This window comes from Bos indicus, chromosome 20, assembly GCF_029378745.1.
Source record: "Bos indicus isolate NIAB-ARS_2022 breed Sahiwal x Tharparkar chromosome 20, NIAB-ARS_B.indTharparkar_mat_pri_1.0, whole genome shotgun sequence".
NCBI classification, from domain to species: Eukaryota; Metazoa; Chordata; class Mammalia; order Artiodactyla; family Bovidae; genus Bos; species Bos indicus.
In genome coordinates, this window is record NC_091779.1 from 359,888 (window position 1) to 383,526 (window position 23,639).

Genomic DNA, 23,639 nt, shown 5'->3' on the forward strand with positions numbered 1-23,639 from the left:
ATGTGGGATCTTTGATCTTTAGTTGTGGCTTGCAAACTTTTAGTTGTGGGATGTGGGATCTCGTTCCCTGACCAGGGACTGAACCTGGACTCCATGCGTTGGGAGCTCAGCGTCTTAGCCACTGGACCACCAGGGAACTCTCTTTTTGATTGTTGATTGACACTCAGTTGAAAGTTAAGCTCCAGGAGAGGAAGGAATTTATCTTGGTCATCTTTGTAGTCCTTACTGCCTAGATCAGAACCTGGCACAAAGCAGATCTTCAGTAACTGCTTATGGAAGAAATGATGAAAGGAGGGGATTTAATTAATTGGAGTGCCCGGGAGGAAATCTTCCTTCATATCATGTTCTCTGTGCTGGAGTGGCTTCCTCTTCTGTGACCCTTGGCATCCAGTATGTAAGCACATGCCCTGCAGACCCTATGCCATGTGGCCATGTGTTCGGTTTTCTCTTCCGTATCTCTGGGGAACTCTGGATCCATTTTTCCCACGTCATGGTGCAAGAAGCCAATTTTTTTCACTTATTCCACACCAGACTTGCCCCAACCATGAATGCAGTAATCTTTGCCCCAGGGAGTGCGAAGGTCAGGAGTAAAAATAAAACACACATCACAGAGGAGGGCTAAGCTTCTGGTATTCACAAGAGCATCTGATGGCTCTCTTATCCATTTATTTTAATGATATCAGCATATGACAGTCTGTTGAAAAAAAAAGCACATTATTTATCCCGTACTGGTGAAGTGGCCCTATTACATTGTTTTTTAAAAAAAAAACCTTAAAAGTTTTCTTTTTAGAAACTTATTGGGTTAGAGAAATAAGCTTTGCCAAATGCCCCATTCTGTCTTTGCTGGCCCTGCTAGCTGGTATCTCTCGTCAACTTTCCCCAAGTGTTTCCTATGGCACTGTCTAACCCAGACTGGGAAGTGTGGTTAAGCGTTACCAAACCAGACCACGCCCCAGCTTGCGGACCACCTGAAGACACTGGGAAATGGCTGTGAGGGAAAGTGCAGACACTTTCCTGGCCACTAATTGGAGAGTGTTTCAGGCTTTGCGCTGCCTGGATGCCCCTGGGGAGTCGCAGGAAGAACTTTAGCCTGGGTAGTCTCTACCTGCCCCTGGTGTTGATTTCCTGGATGACCTTGGTCTCTGGTCTAGAAGTGCCATTGCTCTGATTATCGGTGTTCTAGCCACCAAGGGCCCCTATGGGTTCCTCCCACTCTGATATCTGGGATGCTTTGTTTTTGGGGGCAGATCCACTTATGCCAGGGGCTTCTCTCCTAGCAAAGGCAGTGGCTGGCTGCTCAGCCTAAGGGTTTTTAGTCTGTTGATAGCTTTGTATCTGGTGAAGGGCAAGGTTGGCTCAGTTCCCATTCTGGCCACCTCTATGTTCCTGAGGGTTGTCCTGGGGATTTTCGCCTCTTTCCCTGGCCCTCCGGGATCTCCCTCCCTTTCCTTGCCTCTTTCCCACTTTTCCTCCTCTCTGTCATCTTTCTGAAGTTTCAGACTCTGTTTCTTTTCAATGAAATTGAAAAGGCAAAGCCATCTTGTCTAAAGGGCCTTTTGGCATGTCATTAATAGCAACAACAACAGTAATAATAACAGTAGCATCTTACATTTAAAGTCTTTAGTTTATACTTTACAAAGAACTTTTAAGTACATTCTCTCATTAGGGTCCCTTGGTTGAGTTAAAAAGGGACGTTTCCTTCCACTCCCCCGAGCCCTGCTCAGGGGGGAAACAGCCTGAGCTGCTGCTTCTGTGCATGTGTGCATCCTCACACACAAGCATTGAACCACTGAATGTGCAGGTTAACTGAACTGCTTCTGCCCCATGGGACTTTCTAGAATTTGCCTGCTCCACTAAGAGTTTTAACCTCCATTTGTTAGAGAGACTTCATTTGGGGAGAATTTTCTTAATGGCACTGAGTTTGGCATTTCATAAAGTCAGAGCTTCCAAAATTGAGGAGGGAAGGCTCAAAATCGCCCCCTACCCCAGCAGCCGCCCTGAAAGAATCTTGTCCTTTTGGCTGTCTTGGCTGACTGTGACTGATTAGGTATTGGTCCCAGGGGGTGGCTGGCAGAGAAAGGCCTCAGAATGCTTAGGGCAGATGAAGGGAAAGCTGTGAGCTTGGCGAGTCCTCTGAGAAAGTCAGGGACTCTGGGTGGGGCTCTCAAGATGGCGAGCTGGGTGGGCTTTGTGCTGGGTGGGGAGAGCTGGGTAGGAATGTCGGTGGCAGAATAAGGCTCAGGACCACCTGCATGCATGAGGAGGGCTGGGAGTGTGTGGGGTTGGGAGGGGTACTGGGGAGACCCCTCCCAGGGCAGAGCTTCTGAACCACCACAGGGACTTTGTGACCCATTTGGAAATGAGTGTTGTCTAGCCTCAATAAACCAAAGTCAGGAACTGGGGGGAACCCCAAGGCCATTTTGGGTGGCAAAGCCCTGTCTTCTTCTCCCAGACCTTTCTCTACTTTGCCACCAGCTCTTTTCCTAAAACAGAGCTTGTTCTACTTCCCCTGCTCAAAAACCTGCTGGAACCCTGTGGTCTAGCCTGCTACACGTGGCTTTTTGTGGTCAAACTCCTGCCTTCCTGTCTTCCCCATTTATCCCTGCCCCCCAGTATGCAGCCACACTCCTGCCACTCCAGATCTCTGACTGCCCCCAAACATGCCAGGTCTTTTCACACTTCCCTGCTTTTTAACAGAGAATCGTGGAAATTTCAACTCCCTCCCCTGTGTCCTGGCAAACTCCTATTCATAGAGAATCATGGAAATTTCAACTCCCTCCCCTGTGTCCTGGCAAACTCCTATTCATTCTTGAAGACTCAAGATTTGGAAATTCCTTACTCTGGACAGCTACTTCCATATACTAAAGCAATTATCTATTTCCATGATTGTTTCTGCCTCAAACTGTAGAATCCTTAGAAGCAGGACCTGTCTCCTTCCCATGAAGAGAAAGTCCTGGAGTCAGGCTGGGCCTAAATCCCGGCTCTGTAATTTACTAGGCATCTGTTCTTGTGCAAGTTAACTTTTCCATGATTCAATTTGTTGAACTGTAAGATGGGTTAGCAGTGTCTTTACTACAGAGTTGTTTAGAGAATTAAATGTATATTATATGTTAATATATATAAATTAGAGTGGTACCTGATGTATAATGTAGGAAGCACTAAGCCAACCTAGCCATTAATACATAAAACAGTCATCATAAGGTACAGTAAGTACCTGGAACATGATGTATATTATATATACAAATTTTAAAGAAAATGCCCCATCTTATCCCTCTCTCCTCTTCATCATCTCTTCTTTGTTCTCTTTCTCCCTCAGTCCCCCTTCCTTCCCACTCCTCCTCCTTCCTCCTATTTTTCTTCCATCCTCCTTTCTTTTCTCTCCCCTTGGACTCTTTGAGCCTTCGGCTTGCAAGAACCTCGAGGCTCTTCTGGGGATGCTCAGTGCTGACGGTCCACTGCACTCCGCTCTCTCTTCCCTGGTGCTTCTGCAGGGGAGGCTCCTGGGGGAGGGAGCGATGGTTGTGGGCCCAGAGGCTGGTGTGAGTGGCTGGCCCCTGGGCTGTCTGGCCTGATGGGGGTGGGAGGGGGTGGACAGGGATGGGGCAGGGACAAGTCTCCTTCAGCAGTCTGCGCTGAGTGGGCTGGCCTTGCTCACATTCCCTGATACCTAAGTCTCTCAGTCTAGTCTTTCTGGATATTAAGGAAGCAAAACGAGAACAGGAAAAATACCGGAAAAAATTGACTTTCCCTTCCTGGCAGGGCTTCTCTGACAACTTTAGCTGCCTGATCCTCCTGCATTTATGCTACTCTGGAGACGGAAACCAGAGTTTAGAGTTTGGGCTTTGGTCTTCCACTTATCATAGATGAGGCATAAGGTGAATTACTGGGGTAAAAGAGGCCTCAGTTTCCTCATCTATGAAACAGGAATACGTTCTCAGGGGCAGGGGATATGTGGACAGAGTAGGGTGCATTATGGCTATGCGTGGAAAAGTGTTGCAGATGGGCACGGCGTCTTTGTCATAAAGATAACGACCTGGAGGATGAGGTCTCAGAGGCCTATCTGTCCCATGGCAGGAGCCTTCCAGAACTTTCCAGAGCTGTGGGCAGGCTTGGCCCCTGACCCTCCTCATTCCCAGGAGCCCTGGCTGCCTGTTCTCCTGATTTTGCCTTCCAATATGAGGTGGACCGAGGGAGGAGAGTGGCTCAGAACTTCCAGAGGAAGGGCCAGGGCTAGGGCCCGAGGAGACGGGTGAGCACCGTGCCCCTGGGGGAGCCACAGGGGGACTGCCTTTCTGGGGACAGGCAGGAAAAGGGGCACTATTTTCAGATTTGGCCAAACAGGCTCAGACTAAGCCTGTGGCAGATTCAGACAGTCCCAGAATGGAGGCAAGGGCAGCCAGGAAGGGGCGGGGCTGTGAGCTCTGACCCTGCAGGACCCAGGGCTCAGAGGTTTTTCCTGGAAGAAGTGCACACCCTGGGCCTCAACCACCAGGGCTGAAAAGCTGGGTGCTTCCAGGGAAGGAAGAAAAGTCAGTAAAGGTCAGAAGAAACAAAGGAAAATCTCTTCCTTTACTGTCTTCCTCTTCTGATTCCGTTTCCTGAGCTCTGTAAGCAGGTCCTCCTTTCTGCCGACACAATAGTGTTACCTAAACATTTAAGCCTCCTCCTTCTGCCTCAGTCAGGCTGTCACTTCTTTGTGTTCATCCTTTTGTTTTAAAACATTTTTATTAGTTCTTTTTTTCCCTTAAAACTTTTAACAGCTGTTTATAAAAACATGACAATTACACAACATGGAACAAAAAATCTGGTAAAAATAACTCACTATATGGTACATATACTCAGACGGTGTGATATATTTATATAATAAAAGATGAAAATAGTCACTTTCCATAATAAAAATAAGTTCTATTTTTTGTTTATTTTACAATATACTTAATATTCTTTTCTTCTTTTGCTTCCTCTCCGGTTCCCACTTCTTCACTCCAGGCCTCGCAGGCGGGAGACCGGTGGCCGTCCCCATCCGCCCGGCCGGAGCCCAGGAGGCAGAGCGGGTGCAGGGGCCTTAGGAACACGGGCGGCAGCCGCACTCTAAGTGTCTCTCCAGCTCTTCCACGAACGAGGAGCCGTCTGTGCACTGAAAGACGTACTTCCGCCGCTTGCTGCGGGTGGGCTGGCAGCACTGGGGCCCGCAGCCCCCACGACACTCCATGACAGGTATCTTGGAGGCCGTGGCACATGATGCATAACCCTTCTGGCGGCGGATCACCTCTCGGACCACCTCTCCGAGGCAAGGCGTTTCTGCAGAGGGCACAAGAGGCAAGGACACGGCGTTGGTGGTGCAGGGGGCGGGCCAGGGTAGGCTGCTCCAAAACACTTGTGGTCTGAGGACCATATGTGCTTATACATTCTCTCCTCCTTCCATCCATCTGTCCACCCGTTATCCCAGAGGTCCCCAACCTTTTTGGCACTAGGGACCAGTTTCACGGAGGACAATTTTTCTATGGATGGGGTAGGTAGGGAGATGGTTTTAGTTTTGCCTGCTGCTCACCTCCTGCTGTGCCTGGTTCCTAACACGCCACAAACCATCCTGTCCATGGCGCAGGGGTTAGGAACCTCTCCATTAACCCGTCTATTTCATGAAAGCTTAGTGCCTTTTCTATGCCAGGCTGTGTGTGTGCGTGCGTGCTCAGTTGCTCAGTCGTGTCCAACTTTTTGTAACCCCATGGACTGTAGCCTTCCAGGCTCTTCTGTCCATAGGATTCTCCAGGCAGGAATATGGAGTGGGTTGCCCTACCCTCCTCCAGGGGATCTTTCTGACCTAGGGATCAGACGCTTCCTGCAGTGGCAGGCAGATTCTTTACCACTAGCGCCCAGTGTAAACTAAGCCCTGAGGATATAAAAGTGACAAGATCAGGCTTGGTCCCTTCCTTCAGGGAACTTAAAGACCAAAGTAGATGTGGCAAGTTGGTGGACTGAGGGCTCAACCCCATCTCACACCCCATCCCACACATATGTTGATTGTACCATAGGTGCTTAACAACCAAATTAAATGCCAACATAAAAAAAACCCTGAATATTTCATCTAAACGTTGGGATATCTGGTTTCTTTGAAAACCAAGGGGTCTGGGAAGCCAAGCCTGCATCCCTGCATGGCAGTGATGGGCTGAAGCTGAGAACTTTAGACAGGACAGGAAATATCTAGTTTGCCCCAGTCCTCACTATTCACAGTAGCCTGTCTCCATTGGTGTAGAGTCTAGACACTATATAGTCATTTAAATACATATATTTGTAATGATCAACTGAGCTGAAGAAACAGGACAGGTTTACACAAAATACTTAGTAAAGGAGCCTGACTAGCCTAGGGGCCAGATACTGTCTTTCTGGGAAGTGATGCTGGAGTTGAGGTGTGAAAGAGGAAGAGGAGTCAATGAGCCCGAGGTTATGCGTGTGAGCTTTTGTACAAGTTGTAGAAATGAGAGGCAGGAACCCCGAGGATCTGCTTAATCCTCTGGTTCCTGACCCAGCTTCTCACCTTGACCCTGCTGCTGTCCTCAGTCCACTGGGAGGGCATGTGGAGCAAGGCAGTGAAAAATGGAGCAATGCACCTTGGCCACACGGGGTCTTCGGCCTCTCGGCCTTGGACCAGTCCCTTGCCATCCTGACCCTCAGTTTCCTTGTCTGGAAAATAGTGACACATTTCCTGGTCCTTCCCGCCTCTTCATGGGCTCTTATGAGCATCAGAGGGATTGTGAGTGCATTTTAAAGCTTTAGGTGGTTAATGTGATGTCATGTGAATTTTGTAAAGCTTGATGTAGTTTTTCAAAATTATGAGATTGTTAAAAGGATAGAAAAGAGACTCATGATCACAGTTAAAAGGATAGAAAAGAGACTCATGATCACAGGTGTGTGTGATGTGGGGAGGGGTGGAACGCAAACTCCGCACACTGGGCCGTCGAGTTGAAGGGAACAGGGGTGCTGTTTGTATTGTTCTGGCAACTTTTCTGGTAGATCTGAAATTATTTCAAAATACATTATTTAACAAAGTTAGTTAAGAATGGTATTTTAACAAGGTATAAAATGTGAAAGAGTCCTCTAGTGGGGGGTGACCCGCCTGGGATTCTGGTGACAGGGAGGGAAACAAAGACTCAGGTTCCGTGCCAGAGAAAAACCTCCAAGAGGAGACAGAACCATTTCAACTGTAACATAATTTCAACTTTGCTTTTTTGATTAACGCACTAAAGGGGCCACTAAGGGAGGTAAGTAATTTAATGTTTTCAAAATGGGATCAGACCAAGGAGCTGTCTTCTGTTGACCCAATAATGGCAGGAGGATTGGAAGGACACTGCAGAGCAACAGCTGAAATATTAGTGTGTGTAAGAGTCACCACGGGCTCTTATTAAAATGCAGGTTCTGATTCGAAAGGTCTGGGCAGGACCTGGGCGTCTGCGTTGCTAATAAGTTCCCCAGTGAGCCAGTGGTGCTGCTTAGAGGGCTACGCTGGCAGCTCAAGGGCTGGCAACTGGAACAGGATAAAGGGAGGGGAGAGGGGAGAAAGGGTGACCAGACAGCTCACCTAGTCCTGGCTGTTTGTTAGACAGTTTCAGTTTGGGTCCCTCAAGGTTGCCAAGCTGTTTCTGAATCTTTGACCTACAGGAACCATGTGGGATAGAGCATGTTTAGTGCAGTTCTGAACTGCTATGTTCTGGTGCTAATTTATTATGCAGCAATGGATAGCTCATACAGGAAGGTACAGCGTTGCTCCCATATTCAAAGTGAAGGAATCTGAGGCTCAGTAGGTGACTCAGTGAGGGTCACGCAGCCTCTAAGTGGCGCAGCTAGACCTGGAACTCAGGCCGCGGGATGAAGGTGGAGTCTGACCCTGACCCCTGCATCCCTCTGAGGCCCCTCCCCTGCGCACACTGGACCCACCTTGTTCACAGTGCTCCCCACTAAAGCCAGGCCGGCACAGGCAGTAGGGCTCCCCTCGATCTGAGACATGGCACTGTCCCTGGTGACATTTGAAGGTTGAGCAGGCGCTGTTGGAGTCATTCTTCTGGTCGCACAAGGCCCCTCCATAGCCTTCGGTGCACCTGCACACGTAGGAGGTTCCGGATGCCACACACTTCCCCTGGATGCAGCTGGGGGCAGAGGTAAGGGTGAGAGGGGAACCAGGCAGGCAGAGCAGCTGCAGGCTTTCTCTGTCCACCCCAGCCACTCCCGGGCTCGGACCAGGGGTCTTGGAGCCGCGGGATCCTAGGCCTGCTCCATCACATGGTCCGCCCTCTGCCAGCCCAGTGGCCCAGTATCAATCAGCCGGAGCTCGTGAGTATCACCGAAGACCACTGTCAGCTGTGAGTGCAACAAGGCTGGCTTATTGGCTGTTTCATACCCAGACATCAGAGCCCACCAGTCTTGGTGGCAAGTCACTGCTCAGAGAAACCTAAGCAGTCTCCAACCAGTTTAACTGTTCTGCCATCTTAACTGTTAACATGACTATTCCTACCACTACCACCAGCTACCACCTGCCCTGTGTCAGGCATTAGAGCACGTACTTTACCCCCAACATCAGTCTTATTTTCTACCATCGCCTCTCCTCTATATACCTGTGCAGTAGAGAGTCTTATCTACATCTCACAGAGGACAAAGTGATGCCACAGCCTGGGTTCTTAATCATGCTGCAGCATTCTCCCTACTGGGATGATGTTCAGAGCCAGGCTTCATTGTGGACACATTCACTGTAGAGTCAAACATGCACACACACTTCAGAGCGACCCAGGAGACCCTGCCCCCTTCCAGCTGTCCTTCGCTTCCTATTCACAATATCAAGTCCCAGCTTGCTCAGCCACGCCAGTTAGCAGGCATGGCTCCAATGTTGGTTTCGGTTGATTCAGATCTCTGAACACTGAGGATGCTGGACGTCTTAGGTTTGGTACAAGGTCCGACACATCGTAGGCCCTCAGTATTTGAATGCATAATGAATGCCAGAGCTAGGCCATGATTCATCTCTGTCTGGCTATACACCCCTGGTGCCTGCATGGGGGGGCACTGCTGAGAGGGGAGCTGAGTTGGGGCTGAAATGCACCCACCTGCCATGGCATGTGTGCACTGGTGCCCCATTCCACTTGGCTCGGACGCACGTGGGGGCTGCTGCAACTCTAGGCAGGCTCTGACGGTCATTTGACAAGCACTTTTCAGCCAGGCCCTTGCACACTGACATCCCTTCTGAGCAAAACCTGCTCTTTGTGTAAGTGCCTGACCTTCTGAGCAGCCCCCCCACAGGTCCTGCCTGCAGTCTGACTGCAGTCCTTCCAGCTTCCATCTGTGCTCACTTCCTGCTGGGGCGGGGGTGACGGGGGAGCGGGGAGGGCACGGAACACAGACCTGTGGCCAAGGCAGGGGTCGCGGGCCTCCTGGTCGCACAGCGGGCCGGTCCAGCCCGGGTGGCACTCACACACCACGCTGTCCTTCTCCACGGCTCGGCACAGGCCGTGCCTGCACACGCTGCAGGACTTGCAGCCCGGCGAGACTCCCAGGGCCTGTGGGGGGAGGGCCTTGAAGTCCTGGAGCTCGTTGTTGATGCGCACCTCGTGGATGCAGCCGTGGAAACCACCCAGCGGCCGGTCCATGCCCTGGCGCAAGGCTGAGAGGCCGGTGGAGGTGGGGATGCCTGCGGGAGGGGCACCAGACGGCAACCTGAAGACCCGCCCCGCCCACCCTGCACGCCCACATCCCAGCCCTCGGAGGTGGACTCTTGGGGACAAGCCTTGGGAATCTCAGTATTGAACAGCCTACTCTGGTCCTTTTTGGGTCTTTTTGTACATAACCCTTTGAGAACTACGAGCGCAAGGCTGTGCTTCAGGTCCAGGCTCTGCCAGGCTGGTCGCTTCTTCTCTCTTTGGCCTTTGAATGCGCTTAATTTTAAACATGCTCCTCCATACACATCAGCTGAGCCTCAAAGCATCAGAGGAGGTGGCAGAGCCGAGGCGAGCCTGCATATTGGAGGGCCTGCACCCTGTCTGCATCTCCTCCCTCCCCATTTCATCTTCACCTTCTCCCAGCCCCTGAACAACTTGTAGTTTCTCAGAAGGAGCCCTGCCCTCTCTCCTTTTCTCTTCTCTTCCCCATGACCTGGCTAACTGTTCACCCTTTAGGAAGCAGCTTGGCCATCACTTCCTGCAGGAAGCCTCCCTTGATTGGCTTTGACAGTGGGTGCTGAGATGAGAGCTATGAGCCCCACCAGTGGGCCTGGGTGTGGGTACCAGAGTACAAGGGACAGGTGGGAGGAGATGGGGTTTACCTCCAAGGTAGAGGGGGCTGTTGATGCTCACTGCTGGCTGCTTCTGGAGCTTTCCCAGGCTTTTGGGGGCTCCTTTGTCCACCACCAGGTTCAGGGTCTGGTTTAGCATCACTAGCTCCACGCTGTGAAACTGCCCGTCATTCACAGTCTCCACGCTGGGCAGGAGAGAAGGGAGAGAGACAGAAAGTTTGCTGAATGCCTTCCACAGCCTGTACCATGTGTGAACTTGATTGGGATTCCTTGAGTTTTATCTCGGAGTAATTCTAAACAACGTAAATCACAAAGATAAAAACAGTACATAGAATTCTTAATACCTGTTACACCTATAGCTTCTCCACTTATTCATTTCATCTGTCTTATCTATCTATATAGATATACCTCAGAGATAATGCAGGTTCAGTTCCAGATCACCTCAGTAAAGTGAGTCACTTTTCTAGTTTCCCAGTGCATATAAAAGTTACGTTTATTAAATACTTCATTACGTGTCAACAGCATTTTGTCTAAAAAGCAATGTATGTACCCTAAAAATACTTTATTGCCAAAAAAGTGCTGTCACTTGAGCCTACAGGGAGTCAATTTTTGCAGTAATAACATCAAACATCGCTGATCACCATAACAAATACAAAAGTGAAAAAGTTTGAATATTGTTAGAATCACCAAAATATGACACACAGGCATGAAGTGAGCAACTGCTGGAAAAATGGCACCAATAGACTTGCTCAACACAGGACTGCCACAAACCTTCAATTTGTAAACAATATAATATCTGTGAAGCACAACAGAACAAAGTGCAACAAAACGAGGGGTGCCTTTAAGGGTATTGAATCAGTTATCAAAAACTTCCCAACAAATAGAAGTCTAGGGCCAGATGGCTTCATAAATGAATTCTACCAAAAAAATTTGTTTTACTTTTTTTCTACCAAACATTTAAAGAAGACTTAATAACAATCCTTCTCAAACTCTTCCAAAAGTAGAATAGGAATGAATACTTCCAAGCTCTTTTTACAAGGCCTGCATCACCCTGATACTGAAAAACAGGAATACCATAAAAAATGAAAATTACAGGCCAATATCCCTGATGAAAACAGATGCAAACATTCTTAATAAAATATTAGCAAACCTAATTCAACAGTACATTGAAAGGATCAGACACTATGATCAAGTGGATCAATCAGTGTGATATACCACATTAACAAGGATCAGAATCAAGTAATCAGCTCAATAAATGCAGAAAAAGAACTTGACAAAATTCAACCATCTATTTCTGATAAAAACCCTCAACAAGTGGGTGTAGAGGGAACATTCCTCAACATAACAAAGGCCACACATGGCAAACCCACAACTAACATTATACTTAGTAGTGAAAAGCGGAAAGCTTTTCCTTTAAAATTGGAAACAAAACAAGGACGTCCGCTCTTACCACTTATATTCAACATAGTATTGGAAGTCCCAGCCTGAGCAACTAAGAAAAAAATAAAAAAGGTATGAAAAAAGTGAAAGTGAAAGCCGCACAGTCTGTCCAACTCTTGGAGATCTCATGGACTGCAGCCTGCCCAGCTCCTCTGTCCATGGGATTCTCCAGACAAGAGTCCTGGAGTGGGTTGCCATTTCCTTCTCCAGGGGATCTTCCTGACCCAGGGATCGAACCCAGGTCTCCTGCATTGCAGGAGATTCTTTACCAACTGAGCCACTAGGGAAGCCCCAAAAGGTATACATATCACAAAGAAGTAGAACTGTCATTACTTGCAATGAGATGATATATACAGAAACATCTAAAGTTTCCACTGAAAAACTGTCAGAACTAACAAATTCAATGAAGTTGCTAGACATAAAACTATAAACATCAGTTGCATTACTCCACTTACATCAATGGACAGATCATCCAGACAGAAAATAGGGAAACACAGGCCTTAAATGACACATTTAGACTAGATAGACCTAATTCATACCTATAGAGAGTTCCATCCAAAAGCAGAACACCACACATTCTTCTCAAGTGCACATGGAACATTCTCCAGGATAGATCACATGCTGGGCCACAAAGCAAGCTTTGGTAAATTTAAGAAAACTGAAATCATATCAAGCATCTTTTCTGACCACAACACAGTGAGATTAGAAACCAACTGTAAGGCAAAACTGCAAAAAAACCCACAAATACATGAAGGCTAAACAATAAGCTACTAAACAACCAATGGATCACTGAAGAAATCAGAAAGGAAATAAAAAATGCTTAAAGACAAATGAAAATGAAAGCATGACTCTCCAAAACCTCTGAGATGCAGCAAAAGCAATTTTGCTTTTATAGGGACGTTCATAGCAATACAAGCCTACCTCAGGAAACAAGAAAAATCTCAAACAACCTAACTATATACCTAAAGCAACTAGAGAAAGAAGAACAAACAAAATCCAAGCTTAACAGAAGGGAAAAAAATCAAAGAGCAGAACAAACAAAAAAAAAAAAGAAGAAAAGAAAATACAAAAGATCAATGAAGCTAAAAGCTGGTCTTTGAAAAGATAAACAAAATTGATAAATCTTGAGGAACACTCATCAAGAGAAAAAGGGAGAGGGCCTAAATCAGTAAAATCAGAAATGTAAAAGGAGAACTTAAAACCAACACTGCAGAAATACAAAACACCGTAAGAGACCACTATAGGTAGCTGTGTGCCAGTAAACGGACAGCCTAGAAGAGATGGACAAAAGCTTAGAGAGGACAACCTTCCAAGACTGAACAAGGAAGAAATAGATGATGTGAGCATACCAGTTATAAATGCTTAACTTGTATCTGTGATTAAAAGACTCCCAATAGGGACTTGCCTGATGGTCTAATGGTTAAGAATCTGCTTCCCAATGCAGGTGACATGGGTTTGATCCCTGATCAGGAAACTAAGATCCCACATTCTGCTGACTAAACCCATGCACCACAGCTACTGAAGTCCATATGCCTAGAACCTGTGCTCTGCGACAAGAGAAGCCACTGCAATGAGAAGCTTGCACATTGCAAAGAAGAGTAGCCCCCACTCTCTACAACCAGAGAAAACCCATGCAGCCAAAAACAAGGTTTTTTAAAAAACTCCCAACAAACAAAAGTCCAGGACCAGATGGCTTCGTAGGAGAATTCCATCAAACGTTTAGAGAAGAGCTAACACATATCCTTCTGAAACGATTCTAAAAACTTGCAGAGGAAGGAGCGCTTGCAAACTCATTTTGTGAAGCCACTATCAACCCAATACCAAAACCAGACAAAGATATCACAAAAAAGAAAATCGCAGATCAGATCACTGATGAGCATAGACACAAAAAATTCTTAAGAAAAAATTAGCAAACCAAATCCAGCAATACCTTAAAAAGATCATATACTGTGATCAAGTGGGATTTATTTCAGGGATGCAAGGATTTTTTAATATTTGCAAGTCAGCTGATACACTATATTAACAAATTGAGGGAAAAACCCATATGGTCATCCCAATAGATTTGAAGCTTCTGACAAAATTCAGTATCCATTTATGATAAAAGCTTTCTAGAAAGTGGGCATAGAGGGAACCAACCTCAATATTGCAAAGGCATGTGTCACAAAGCCACAGCTAATATCATATTCAACAGTGAAAAGTGAAAGCATTTCCTCTAAGATCAGAACAAGATAAGGGAAGTCCACTCTCACCACTTTCATGCAACATAGTTCTGGAAGTCCTAGTCACAGCAATCAGGAAAGAAAAAGAAACTGAATGTGTCTTTTCGAATTAAGATTATAAAACATATATATGAATCAAATATATAATAGAAACAGATCTGCAGACACGGGAAACAAACTGACGGTTACCAAAGGGGAAAGGGGGGTGGGGACAAATTAGGAGTTTGAGGTTAATGCATGTACCCCAATATTCATTGCAGCAGTATTTACAGTAGCCAGGACATGGAGCAACCTAGATGCCCGTTGCCAGATGAAGGGGTAAAGAACATGTGGTACATATATTCAATGAACTGTTACTCAGCCATACAAAAGAACAAAATCGGGTCATCTGTAGTGATGTGGGTGGACCCAGAGTCTGTCACACAGAGTGAATAAGTCAGAAAGAGAAAAATATCACATAATAACGCATATATATAGAATCTAGCAAAATGGTACAGATGAACCTATATGCAGGGCAGGAATAGAGATGTAGATGTAGAAAACAGGTGGACATGGGGATTAGAGGAGGGTGGGATGAACTGGGAGAGCAGCTGACATATATACACTACAACGTGTAAAACAGATAGCTAGTGGGAAGTTACTGTCGGCACAAGGAGCTCAGCCCGGAGATCTGTGATGACTCAGTGGGGTGGGTTGGGGGTGGGCGGGAGAGAGCCTCAAGAGGGAGGGGATACATATATATGTATAGATGATTCACTTCATTGTACAGCAGAAACCAACACAACATTGTAAAGCAATTACACTCCAAAAATAAGATCTAAACAGATATTTCTTCATAAAAGATATACAAATGGCCAACAGATATACAAGATGCCCAACACTGCTAATTACTAGAGAAGTGCAAATCAAAACCACAATGAGGTATCACGTCACACTGGTCAGAATGGCCATCATCAAAAAGTCTACAAACAATAAATGCTGGAGAGGGTTTGGAGAAAAGGGGACCCTCATACACTGCCAGTGGGAATGTAAATTGGTATAGCTATTATGGAGAACAGTATGGTAGTTCCATAAAAAACTAGAAATAGAGTTACCATATGATACTGGAATCCCACTCCTGGGCATATATCCAGAGAAAACCATACTTCAAAAAGATATTTGCACCCCAATGTTCACTGCAGCACTACTTACAATAGCCAAGACATGAAACAACCCAAATGTCCATCAATAGATGTGGTACGCATATACTACAATACTACTCAGCCATAAAAAATGAAATAATGCCATTTGCAGCAACATTGACAGACCTAGAGATTATCACACAAAGTGAAGTAAATCAGAGAAAGCCAAATATCATACGATATCATTCATATGTAGGAGCAACAAAATAATACAAATGAACTTATTGACAAAACAGAAATAGAGTCACAGACATGTTACCAAAGGGGAGAAGTGGAGGGAGGGATAAATTAGGAGTCTGAGAGTAACATAAACACATTACTATATATAAAATAGATAAACAACAAGGACCTACTGGACAGCATGGGAGCTATACTCAGTCTTTTGTAATCACCTACGTGGGACGAGAATCTGAAAAAGAATATATACGTAAATACTCTGCTGTACACCGGAAACTAACGTAACACTGTAAACTATATTCAACTATACTTCAATAAAAAAGAAGTTTCATTTCTATACACTAATAATTTCTATCAGAGAAATTAAGAAGGGGAGGAATAAGATGAGAGTTTGGGACTGACATATAAACACTACTATACATTTTCCTGTGGTCATGGATGGGTGTGAGAGTTGGACTGTGAAGAAGGCTGAGCACCGAAGAATTGATGCTTTTGAACTGTGGTGTTGGAGAAGACTCTTGAGAGTCCCTTGGACTGCAAGGAGATCCAACCAGTCCATTCTGAAGGAGATCAGTCCTGGGATTTCTTTGGAAGGAATGATGCTAAAGCTGAAACTCTAATACTTTGGCCACCTCATGCGAAGAGTTGACTCATTGGAAAAGACTCTGATGCTGGGAGGGATTGGGGGCAGGAGGAAAAGGGGACGACAGAGGATGAGATGGCTGGATGGCATCACTGACTCGATGGACGTGAGTCTGGGTGAACTCTGGAAGTTGGTGATGGACAGGGAGGCCTGGCGTGCTTCGATTCATGGGGTCGCAAAGAGTCGGACATGACTGAACGACTGATCTGATCTGATACATGAAATAGATAACTGATAAGAATCTACTGTACAGCATGGAGAATTCTACACAATACTCTGTAATGACCTATATGGGAATAGAATCCAAAAAAGAGTGGATATATCTATAACTGACTCACACTGTTGTACAGCAGAAACTAACAGAACATTGTCAGTCAACTATATGCCAATAAAAATTAATTTAAAAAAGAAAGAGAAATAAGAAAACAATCCCATTTACATTGCATCAAAAAGAATAAAATACCTAGGAAAAAAATAATTAAGGAAGTAAAACACCTGTACACTCAAAACTGCAAGACACTGATGAAAGAAACTGAAGACGACAAAAATAAATAGAAAGATGTTCAGTGCTCAGGGACTGGAAGAATTAATATTGCTAAAATGTCCATACTACCCAAAGTAATCTACAGATACAATGCAATCTCTACCAAAATTCCAATGGCATTTTTCACAGAAATCGAGTAGTCATCGAATTTATATGATACCATAAAGGACTGTGAATAGCCAAAGCAATCTTGAGGAAGAAAAGGCTGGAGCCATCGCTCTTCCGGATTTGAAACTGTATTACAAAACCAGAGTAATCAAGATAGTAAGAGATTGGCATAAAAACAGACACATCAATAAATGGAACTGAGAGGGTAACAGGCAGGAAGGCCAGTGGTCTCCAAACGGAGGAAATAGGCTATAAGTGTCAGACTTTTTTTTCTCTCTCTTAAGCGGCAGGAGGAAACAAACTAGGGTTTTTTTTTTTCCCCTTCTCTATACAAATTTAAGGAGACGGCAATGGCACCCCACTCCAGTACTCTTGCCTGGAAAAATCCCATGGGCGGAGGAGCCTGGTGTGCTGCAGTCCATGGGGTTGCTGAGTCAGGCACGACTGAGCCACTTCACTTTCACTTTTCACTTTCATGCATTGGAGAAGGAAATGGCAACCCACTCTAGTGTTCTTGCCTGGAGAATCCCAGGGACAGAGGAGCCTGGTGGGCCGCCGTCTATGGGGTCGTACAGAGTCGGACACGACTGAAGTGACTTAGCAGCAGCAGCAGCAGCATACAAATTTAGGGGGCTTCCCTGGTGGCTCTTAAAATACTGTGTTGTCATAATGACACCTGGTTCCACCTGAATTTACTTTTTCTCAAATCTTGAGTTAACCAATGCATTTTTCATATGGAAATGTTTGTCTTAAGCTATGCTAATGTACCACGAATTTACCCCAGTCTCTGTCTTCAAGTCAGTTCCGCCTAATGGCTCAGAACCAACTTGACAATCCAGTATGTTATACTCAAACACTGTTCCCCTAATCTATGTAAATTAAACTATTTGTATGGTAATCTGCCTTTCTACAAGACTCAAGTCAATCATTTTACAGCCCGGGATGACTCCTCTGGTGCCAAGATTATCCCAAAATACATCGTATGGATGAGGGGCCTGGTGCCATTCTCTGAGTTTTAAGACATTCCTTTCTTTCATTCACAGACTGCTAGTGACTATATAACATCCAGCTAAAAACTAGCAGGCGGGTATTCTTTCTGCTCCCTTCTGATGTCTATGTCAGAAGCTTTCTCTATCTCCTTTAAACTTTAATAAAACTTTATTACACAAAAGCTCTGAGTGATCAAGCCTCGTCTCTGGCCCCGGATTGAATTCTCCTCTGGAGGCCAAGAATCCCGGCGTCCTTTTGTGGTTCAGCAACAACCTTTCAGAACTAAACGGAAAGTCCAGAAATAAACTCATGCACATGTGGTCAATGAATTTCCAAAAGAGGAACCACCAATATAAAATGGGGAAAGGACCGTCTCTTTGACAAATGGTGCTAAGAAGAGCGGGCAGTCACATACAAACGTATGCAATTGCACCACTGTCTTACACCATACACAAAAATTAACTCAAAATGGATTAAAGACTCAAACATAAAATCTGAAACGTAAAACCCCTAGACGAGCACAAAGGTGGTGATCTCCCTGACATCATCTCGGTGATGATTCTCTGGATTCGACACCAAGAGTACAAGAAACAAAAAATAAATGAGACCACATCACGCTGAAAAGCTTCTGGGCAGCAAAGGAAATCATCAACACAATGAAAAGGCAACCTACTGAAATGGGAGAAAATATTTGTAAATCATATATTTGATAAGGGGTTAATATCTAAAATATACAAAGAACGCATACATCTCAATAGCAAAAACCCAAACAATCTGATTTAAAAATGGGCAAGAAATCTGAATAAACAGTTTCCCAAAGAATTCATACAGATGTCCAACATGCACATGAGAAGGTGTTCAGCATCACTAATTGTTGGGGAAATAGAAACAACAACCACAACAATACATCACCTCACACTTGTTGGAATGGCTAGTATAAAAAGACAGATCACAAGAGTTCATGTGGACTAAAGGGGACGCTTGTGCATTATTAGAATATAAATTGGTGCAGCCACTATGGAAAACAGTATAAAGGTTCTTCAAATAGTTACAACTACCATATGATCCAGCAGGTCCACTTTGAGATATTTATTTGAAAGAAACAAAAATTCTTGTGAAATATCTATGCTCTCACATCCACTGCAACGTTATTTACAGTAGCCAAGACATGGAAGCAACCTAAATGTCTATCGATGGATGAATGGATAAATGTGGTGTATGTATGAACAGTGTAATATTATTCAGCCATGAGACAGAAGGTCACACACTTACTGTACAGCACACGGAACTCTGCCCAGGGTTATGTGGCAGCCTGGATGGGAGGGGAGTTTGGGGGACAGTGGCTACATGTATATGTATGGCTGAGCTCCTTCGTTATTCACCTGAAATTATCACAACATTGTTAATTGTCTATATCCCCAATACAAAGGGCTTCCCTTGTGGCTCAGCTGGTAAAGAATCTGCCTACAATGCGGGAGACCTGGGTTAGATCCCTGGGTTGGGAAGATCCCCTGCAGAAGGGAAAGGCTACCCACTCCAGTATTCCGGGTTGGAGAATTCCATGGACTGTATAGTCTATGGGGTCGCAAAGAGTAGGACACAACTGAGCGACTTTCACTTTCACTTCCCAATACAAAATAAAAAGTTAAAAAAAAGAAGATCATACAATACGACCTAACTTATATGTGGAATCTAAAACAAAGCAAAGTGAAAAAAACCTGAGCTTGCAGATCCAGAGAGAAGTCTGGTTGTTACCAGGGCTGGGGGATGGGTGGGTGACCATGGAAGTGGGTCAGGAGGTACAAACTTCCAGTTACAAGCTAAGTCCTGGGGGTGCTACGTACAGCATGGTGACTATGGTTAATAATATTCTATTTTTGGAAGTTGCTAAAAGAGTAAGCCTTAAAATTTCTCATCATAAAGTTAAAAGAATTATAACTAGGTGTGGTGATGAATCTTAACTAGACATATCGTGGTGATCATTTTACAATATATACAAATATCAAATCATTATGTTGTATACCTAAAACAATATAATGCTATATGTTATATATAACATATATGTGATGTTAATATCTCAATTAAAAAAAAAAGTAAGGATTCACTCCAAACCAAACCTCCCCTAACCTTGCCTGTGCCAGTAGGTACTCATCGGTTAATACGCAGCCTTCCTCCTGCCCATCCTAACCACGGTCTCCTGGAAATAATGCCTGAAGCTGGTGGTTTTCAAACAGTGGGTCCCTGAAGGTTTGGGATTGGCAGTGCCGCAGGTTCTGATTTTTTGGCACCACCTTGTGAATCACAATGGTTCCATTTCTACTTCTTTTTTTTAAATCGTGGACTTTGAAGTAAAACACAGATGGGAAAAATGGCTCTGCTGCTACAAAAGATGAGAAAAAAATTGGAAAAAAACAAAGCCAAACCCCAAACAACTTGCTGTGAACTCTAAAAGAGAAAATCCTACTATGGGTCCGAGGCCCAGTGAGTAGTTTCCTGGTCATCTATTTAGGAATTTCAGAGGAGAAAGGGGCTCTGACATTCTTCCTCATTATCCACCAAGCCCACTGAAATGGCACGGAGTAGGAGGTGGGAAGCCCTGGCCGCATCAGAGCCAGGCTGGGAGGTTCCTGTCGGGACTGGCATGAGAACTTGTGTCGGCAAAGAGGGGCCCGTAGCGCTCTCTCCTTTTAGTAAAAGTTGTGGCGGGGGAGAGGGGTGGAAGAGGAGAAAGCTTGTGTTGAGTGGTTAACTATGCTAAAGCACTCGCATTGTCTCATTTAACCCTAACACTTGTACATGGGATGTACAATTTTTCTCCATTTTAGAAGTGAGACCTAAGGCTCAGAGATCGAAGGTGTCCAGATTGAAATCTTAAAGTGTGGGTGGTGGAAGCAGGACTCAAATCCAAGTTCCCAAGGCACAGGACCGTACACCACAGTGGGTGAATGGTCATCCCTCTTCTGTGCTGGAAGCATGCACCTGGATGCCCAGGCATGGCCACTAGGTGGCGACAGAGCCTCACAAAGAATTCCTGGTGCTCCAGCTAGGCAGCAGCCTGAGACCTCAGCCTGCACTATAGCAACCCTGGGCTCCCAGACCATCAGAGCGGGACCACATGCTGTCTCTTGGCCCACCTTTCTCCCTAGCATGTTGGAGAGGGGGTTCTGATAGGCTGGTCTGGCTTCGAGTCCCAGCTCTGCCACTTACTGGCCTCTGGGCCAAGGCTTCATCTGAGCATCAAAGTTCTCACCTCTAAAACTGGGGTGATGACGCTCGCCTGGGGCCTGCAGTGAGGACTGGATGAGATAAAGACTTGGCAGTGGATGGGTCTGTGGTAATTAAGACTGGAGGGAGCACGCACTGGTCACCAAAGAGGGATCTCAGGGGCTGTTCTAAACTTGGAATTCCCGTGGAAACCCTGAATTGCTAGCTTCTTTTGAGACTCTGGGGCTTCCCTGGTGGCTCAGAGGTGAAAGCGTCTGCCTGCAATGTGGGAGACCTGGGTTCGATCCCTGGGTCAGGAAGATCCCCTGGAGAAGGAAATGGCAACCCACTCCAGTATTCTTGCCTGGAGAATCCCTTGGATGGAGGAGCCTGGTGGGCTATAGTCCACGGGGTCGCAAAGACAGGACTGAGCGACTTCACTAAGTAACTCTGAGCCTCTGCCTCCCCACACAGCTGCATCTGTTGGCACTGTGCCCTCCGGGCTACCACGGTCTCCAACACTGCCTGCTGGGACCCGCTTCCCCCAAGTCTGTCTCCTTACAGGTCCCTTGGACCTTGCATGCAGGTGAGTCTGCTCCTCAGACAAGTCTTAGAACAGAGGAATAGTGCAGTCCGCCTCCATTCTGGGGCAGGGGGGACTTGGGTGGGTTTTTGTAGCTTGGGTATTATGTATCTGGGCCTGGAACAGAATCTCTCTACTTGCAACTTCAGCTGGGAACCTGCACGGAACCCAGCTGCTCTGGGCCTGTACTTCCCTAATACGGACTGCAGCTGCCCCATCCCGGATCAGATCAGCTGTGGTTTGCCTTCCTGTGAGGAGGCTGGAGGAGCCACGGCAACCCACTCCTGCATTCTTGCCTGGAGAATCCCCATGGACAGAGAAGCCTGGTAGGCTGCAGCCCATGGGGTTGCAAAGAGTCGGGACACGATTGAAGCAACTTAGTGGGCCCTGGCTCTGAGGCTGAGCAGATCAGAGTTTACTGCTGTGACTCGGGGGAGGAGATCTTTCTGAGGCTGGTATGGCTTCCCGGTTCCATCAGCTGCTGTTCAGCTCCTCCCAGCCTGGCTTGCATGCATACAGATGGGGTCTCCCCTTCCCCAGAGTCTCCTTGTTTCTCAGCCTGTGGAAACACTCATCAGCCATAGCTCATGTCTCAGCTCAGACATCACCTTCTCCTCCAGGGAGCCTTCCCTAGTTCCCTAAGCAGAATCAACTGTCTGTTCCTTCTTCATTGTCCCTACAGCAGGCACTGGCGTCTCCTGTGAGACCTTTTTTATCCTGCTCCTACAACACTTGCTTATTTACACATCTGCCTTCCTCCCTGGACTGTGTTCTTCTGAACACTGTGGCTCCAACCCCTACAACAGGTCCAAGGCGAGGTACTGTAAGCAGCTTTTGGCAGGAAAGAGCTCCCTGCAGGAGGCTCTTGTGTCTTTTCACTAACCTTACATCAGGCACCCCCATGCTCTACTCATCTCTACTCAGATCTTTGGATTGCACAATACTTTGCCTGATCTGTTCTTTCTATAGATCAAAGTAGAACAAATGAGTAAGTAATTAACAGATGACCAGATCTCTTCCCCAGCTTCCCCTTCAGTCATCTCACAGACAAACTCTGTGAGCAAGACAGCGTCTAAAGAAGAGTCACAAGAAGTTGACAGGTCTGCAGAGTGGGAGAGGTGACGACTCTGAGTCCCCGCCTCAGTGATTAACTCAGACTTCTTCTCTTTCCTCTTTAAAAGCTTTCATGGCAGTACAGAATCTTCGGAGGTGGTTTCTGGGGGACACTGAGTCCACCATCTCCCCAGATTGCCAGCATTCTGATTAAAAGCAACTTCCCTTTCTATCAACATTTGCCTTTCTCTTGAGTTGAATCAGTCAGACCTGATTCAGTAACAGTGCCTGAGAGATGTCCCTGAGTGAGTGCACTACTGGGGAAAAACCAGGGCTACCTAGAGAAAAGTATTTGGAAGTAAAGCCACTTATGTTTTGGCCACACCTCATGGCATATGGGATCTTAGATCCCCGACCAGGGATCAAACCTATGTCCCTTGCACAGGAAGCATGGAGTCTTAACCACTGGACGGCTGGGGAAGTTCCAGCAAAACCATTTTTTAATACGAGATTCTTAGAGCCTTGGGCCTTTAGGATTGGGGGTTGAAGGGCACAAAATATGTCACCAGACTTGGCATGAGGATCCTGGCAGGGACATTCTTTACTTGGTTCCTCCTAGAGGTAAGAAAAGGGCCCTGGGGTCTCCCAAGGGCCACGTGCTAACTCTCGCCTGACTCCCTGACAAGCGAGTAGCCATTCTATGGGTTCCTGATTCATGCCTGATTCATTCCTGCCCTAAGACACCAGCAGAGTATTCCAAATTTGTATCAACAGCACACCACTTGACCAAACCAGCAGCTGACCTCAGTGTGGGAAGGGCAGGGGAGTCCCTACGCTTTAGACCAGCCCAGCCACTCCGCAGTCTGGCTGTCACCTTCTGTCCTGCCCCGTCCGTGTACAGGCCCCCAGGAAGGGGGGACGCAGGGCTGTCATCCGCAGTACACGGGTGAATGTCACGGAGACATGGGAGAACTCAGCCACACCTAGATGCGTCAGACACTTCAGGCTCTGGTCAGGCAGCCCTGGACCTGGTCTCTGTCCCTTGGACTTCACCCATGGCCAGCAGCCCCAGGAACACAGACGGTGGCAGCCCCTGGCTCCAGGGAACTCTGAGGCCACTGGGACGTTCACTGAACCTGCTGGCCAAACCTGCCTGGTCTCCTCTCCAGCCACCCGCTCTGCTGTGACTCTTCATGGCCACTGCCTTTTCATGGTCCCTCAGGCTGGTGG

General features: G+C 46.4%; 1 protein-coding gene across 4 annotated transcripts in view; it reads right to left on the reverse strand.

The window, feature by feature from the left end:
- Positions 1–619: 619 nt before the first annotated feature.
- Positions 620–23,639, reverse strand: part of SLIT3 (slit guidance ligand 3) — a 723,070-nt gene continuing 700,050 nt past the window's right edge. For 3 of the 4 annotated variants that reach the window (XM_070774480.1, XM_070774479.1, XM_070774482.1), the window contains 4 exons: positions 10,298–10,452; positions 9,382–9,667; positions 7,930–8,138; positions 620–5,298 (listed from right to left, as the gene is read on the reverse strand). In XM_070774480.1, the coding sequence (XP_070630581.1) occupies positions 5,063–5,298; positions 7,930–8,138; positions 9,382–9,667; positions 10,298–10,452 (886 nt within the window). In that variant the 3' untranslated portion in view covers positions 620–5,062. Of the gene's footprint in view, positions 5,299–7,572; positions 7,648–7,929; positions 8,139–9,381; positions 9,668–10,297; positions 10,453–23,639 lie in introns of those variants that run through there. The other variant, XM_070774481.1, reaches the window with a different exon arrangement.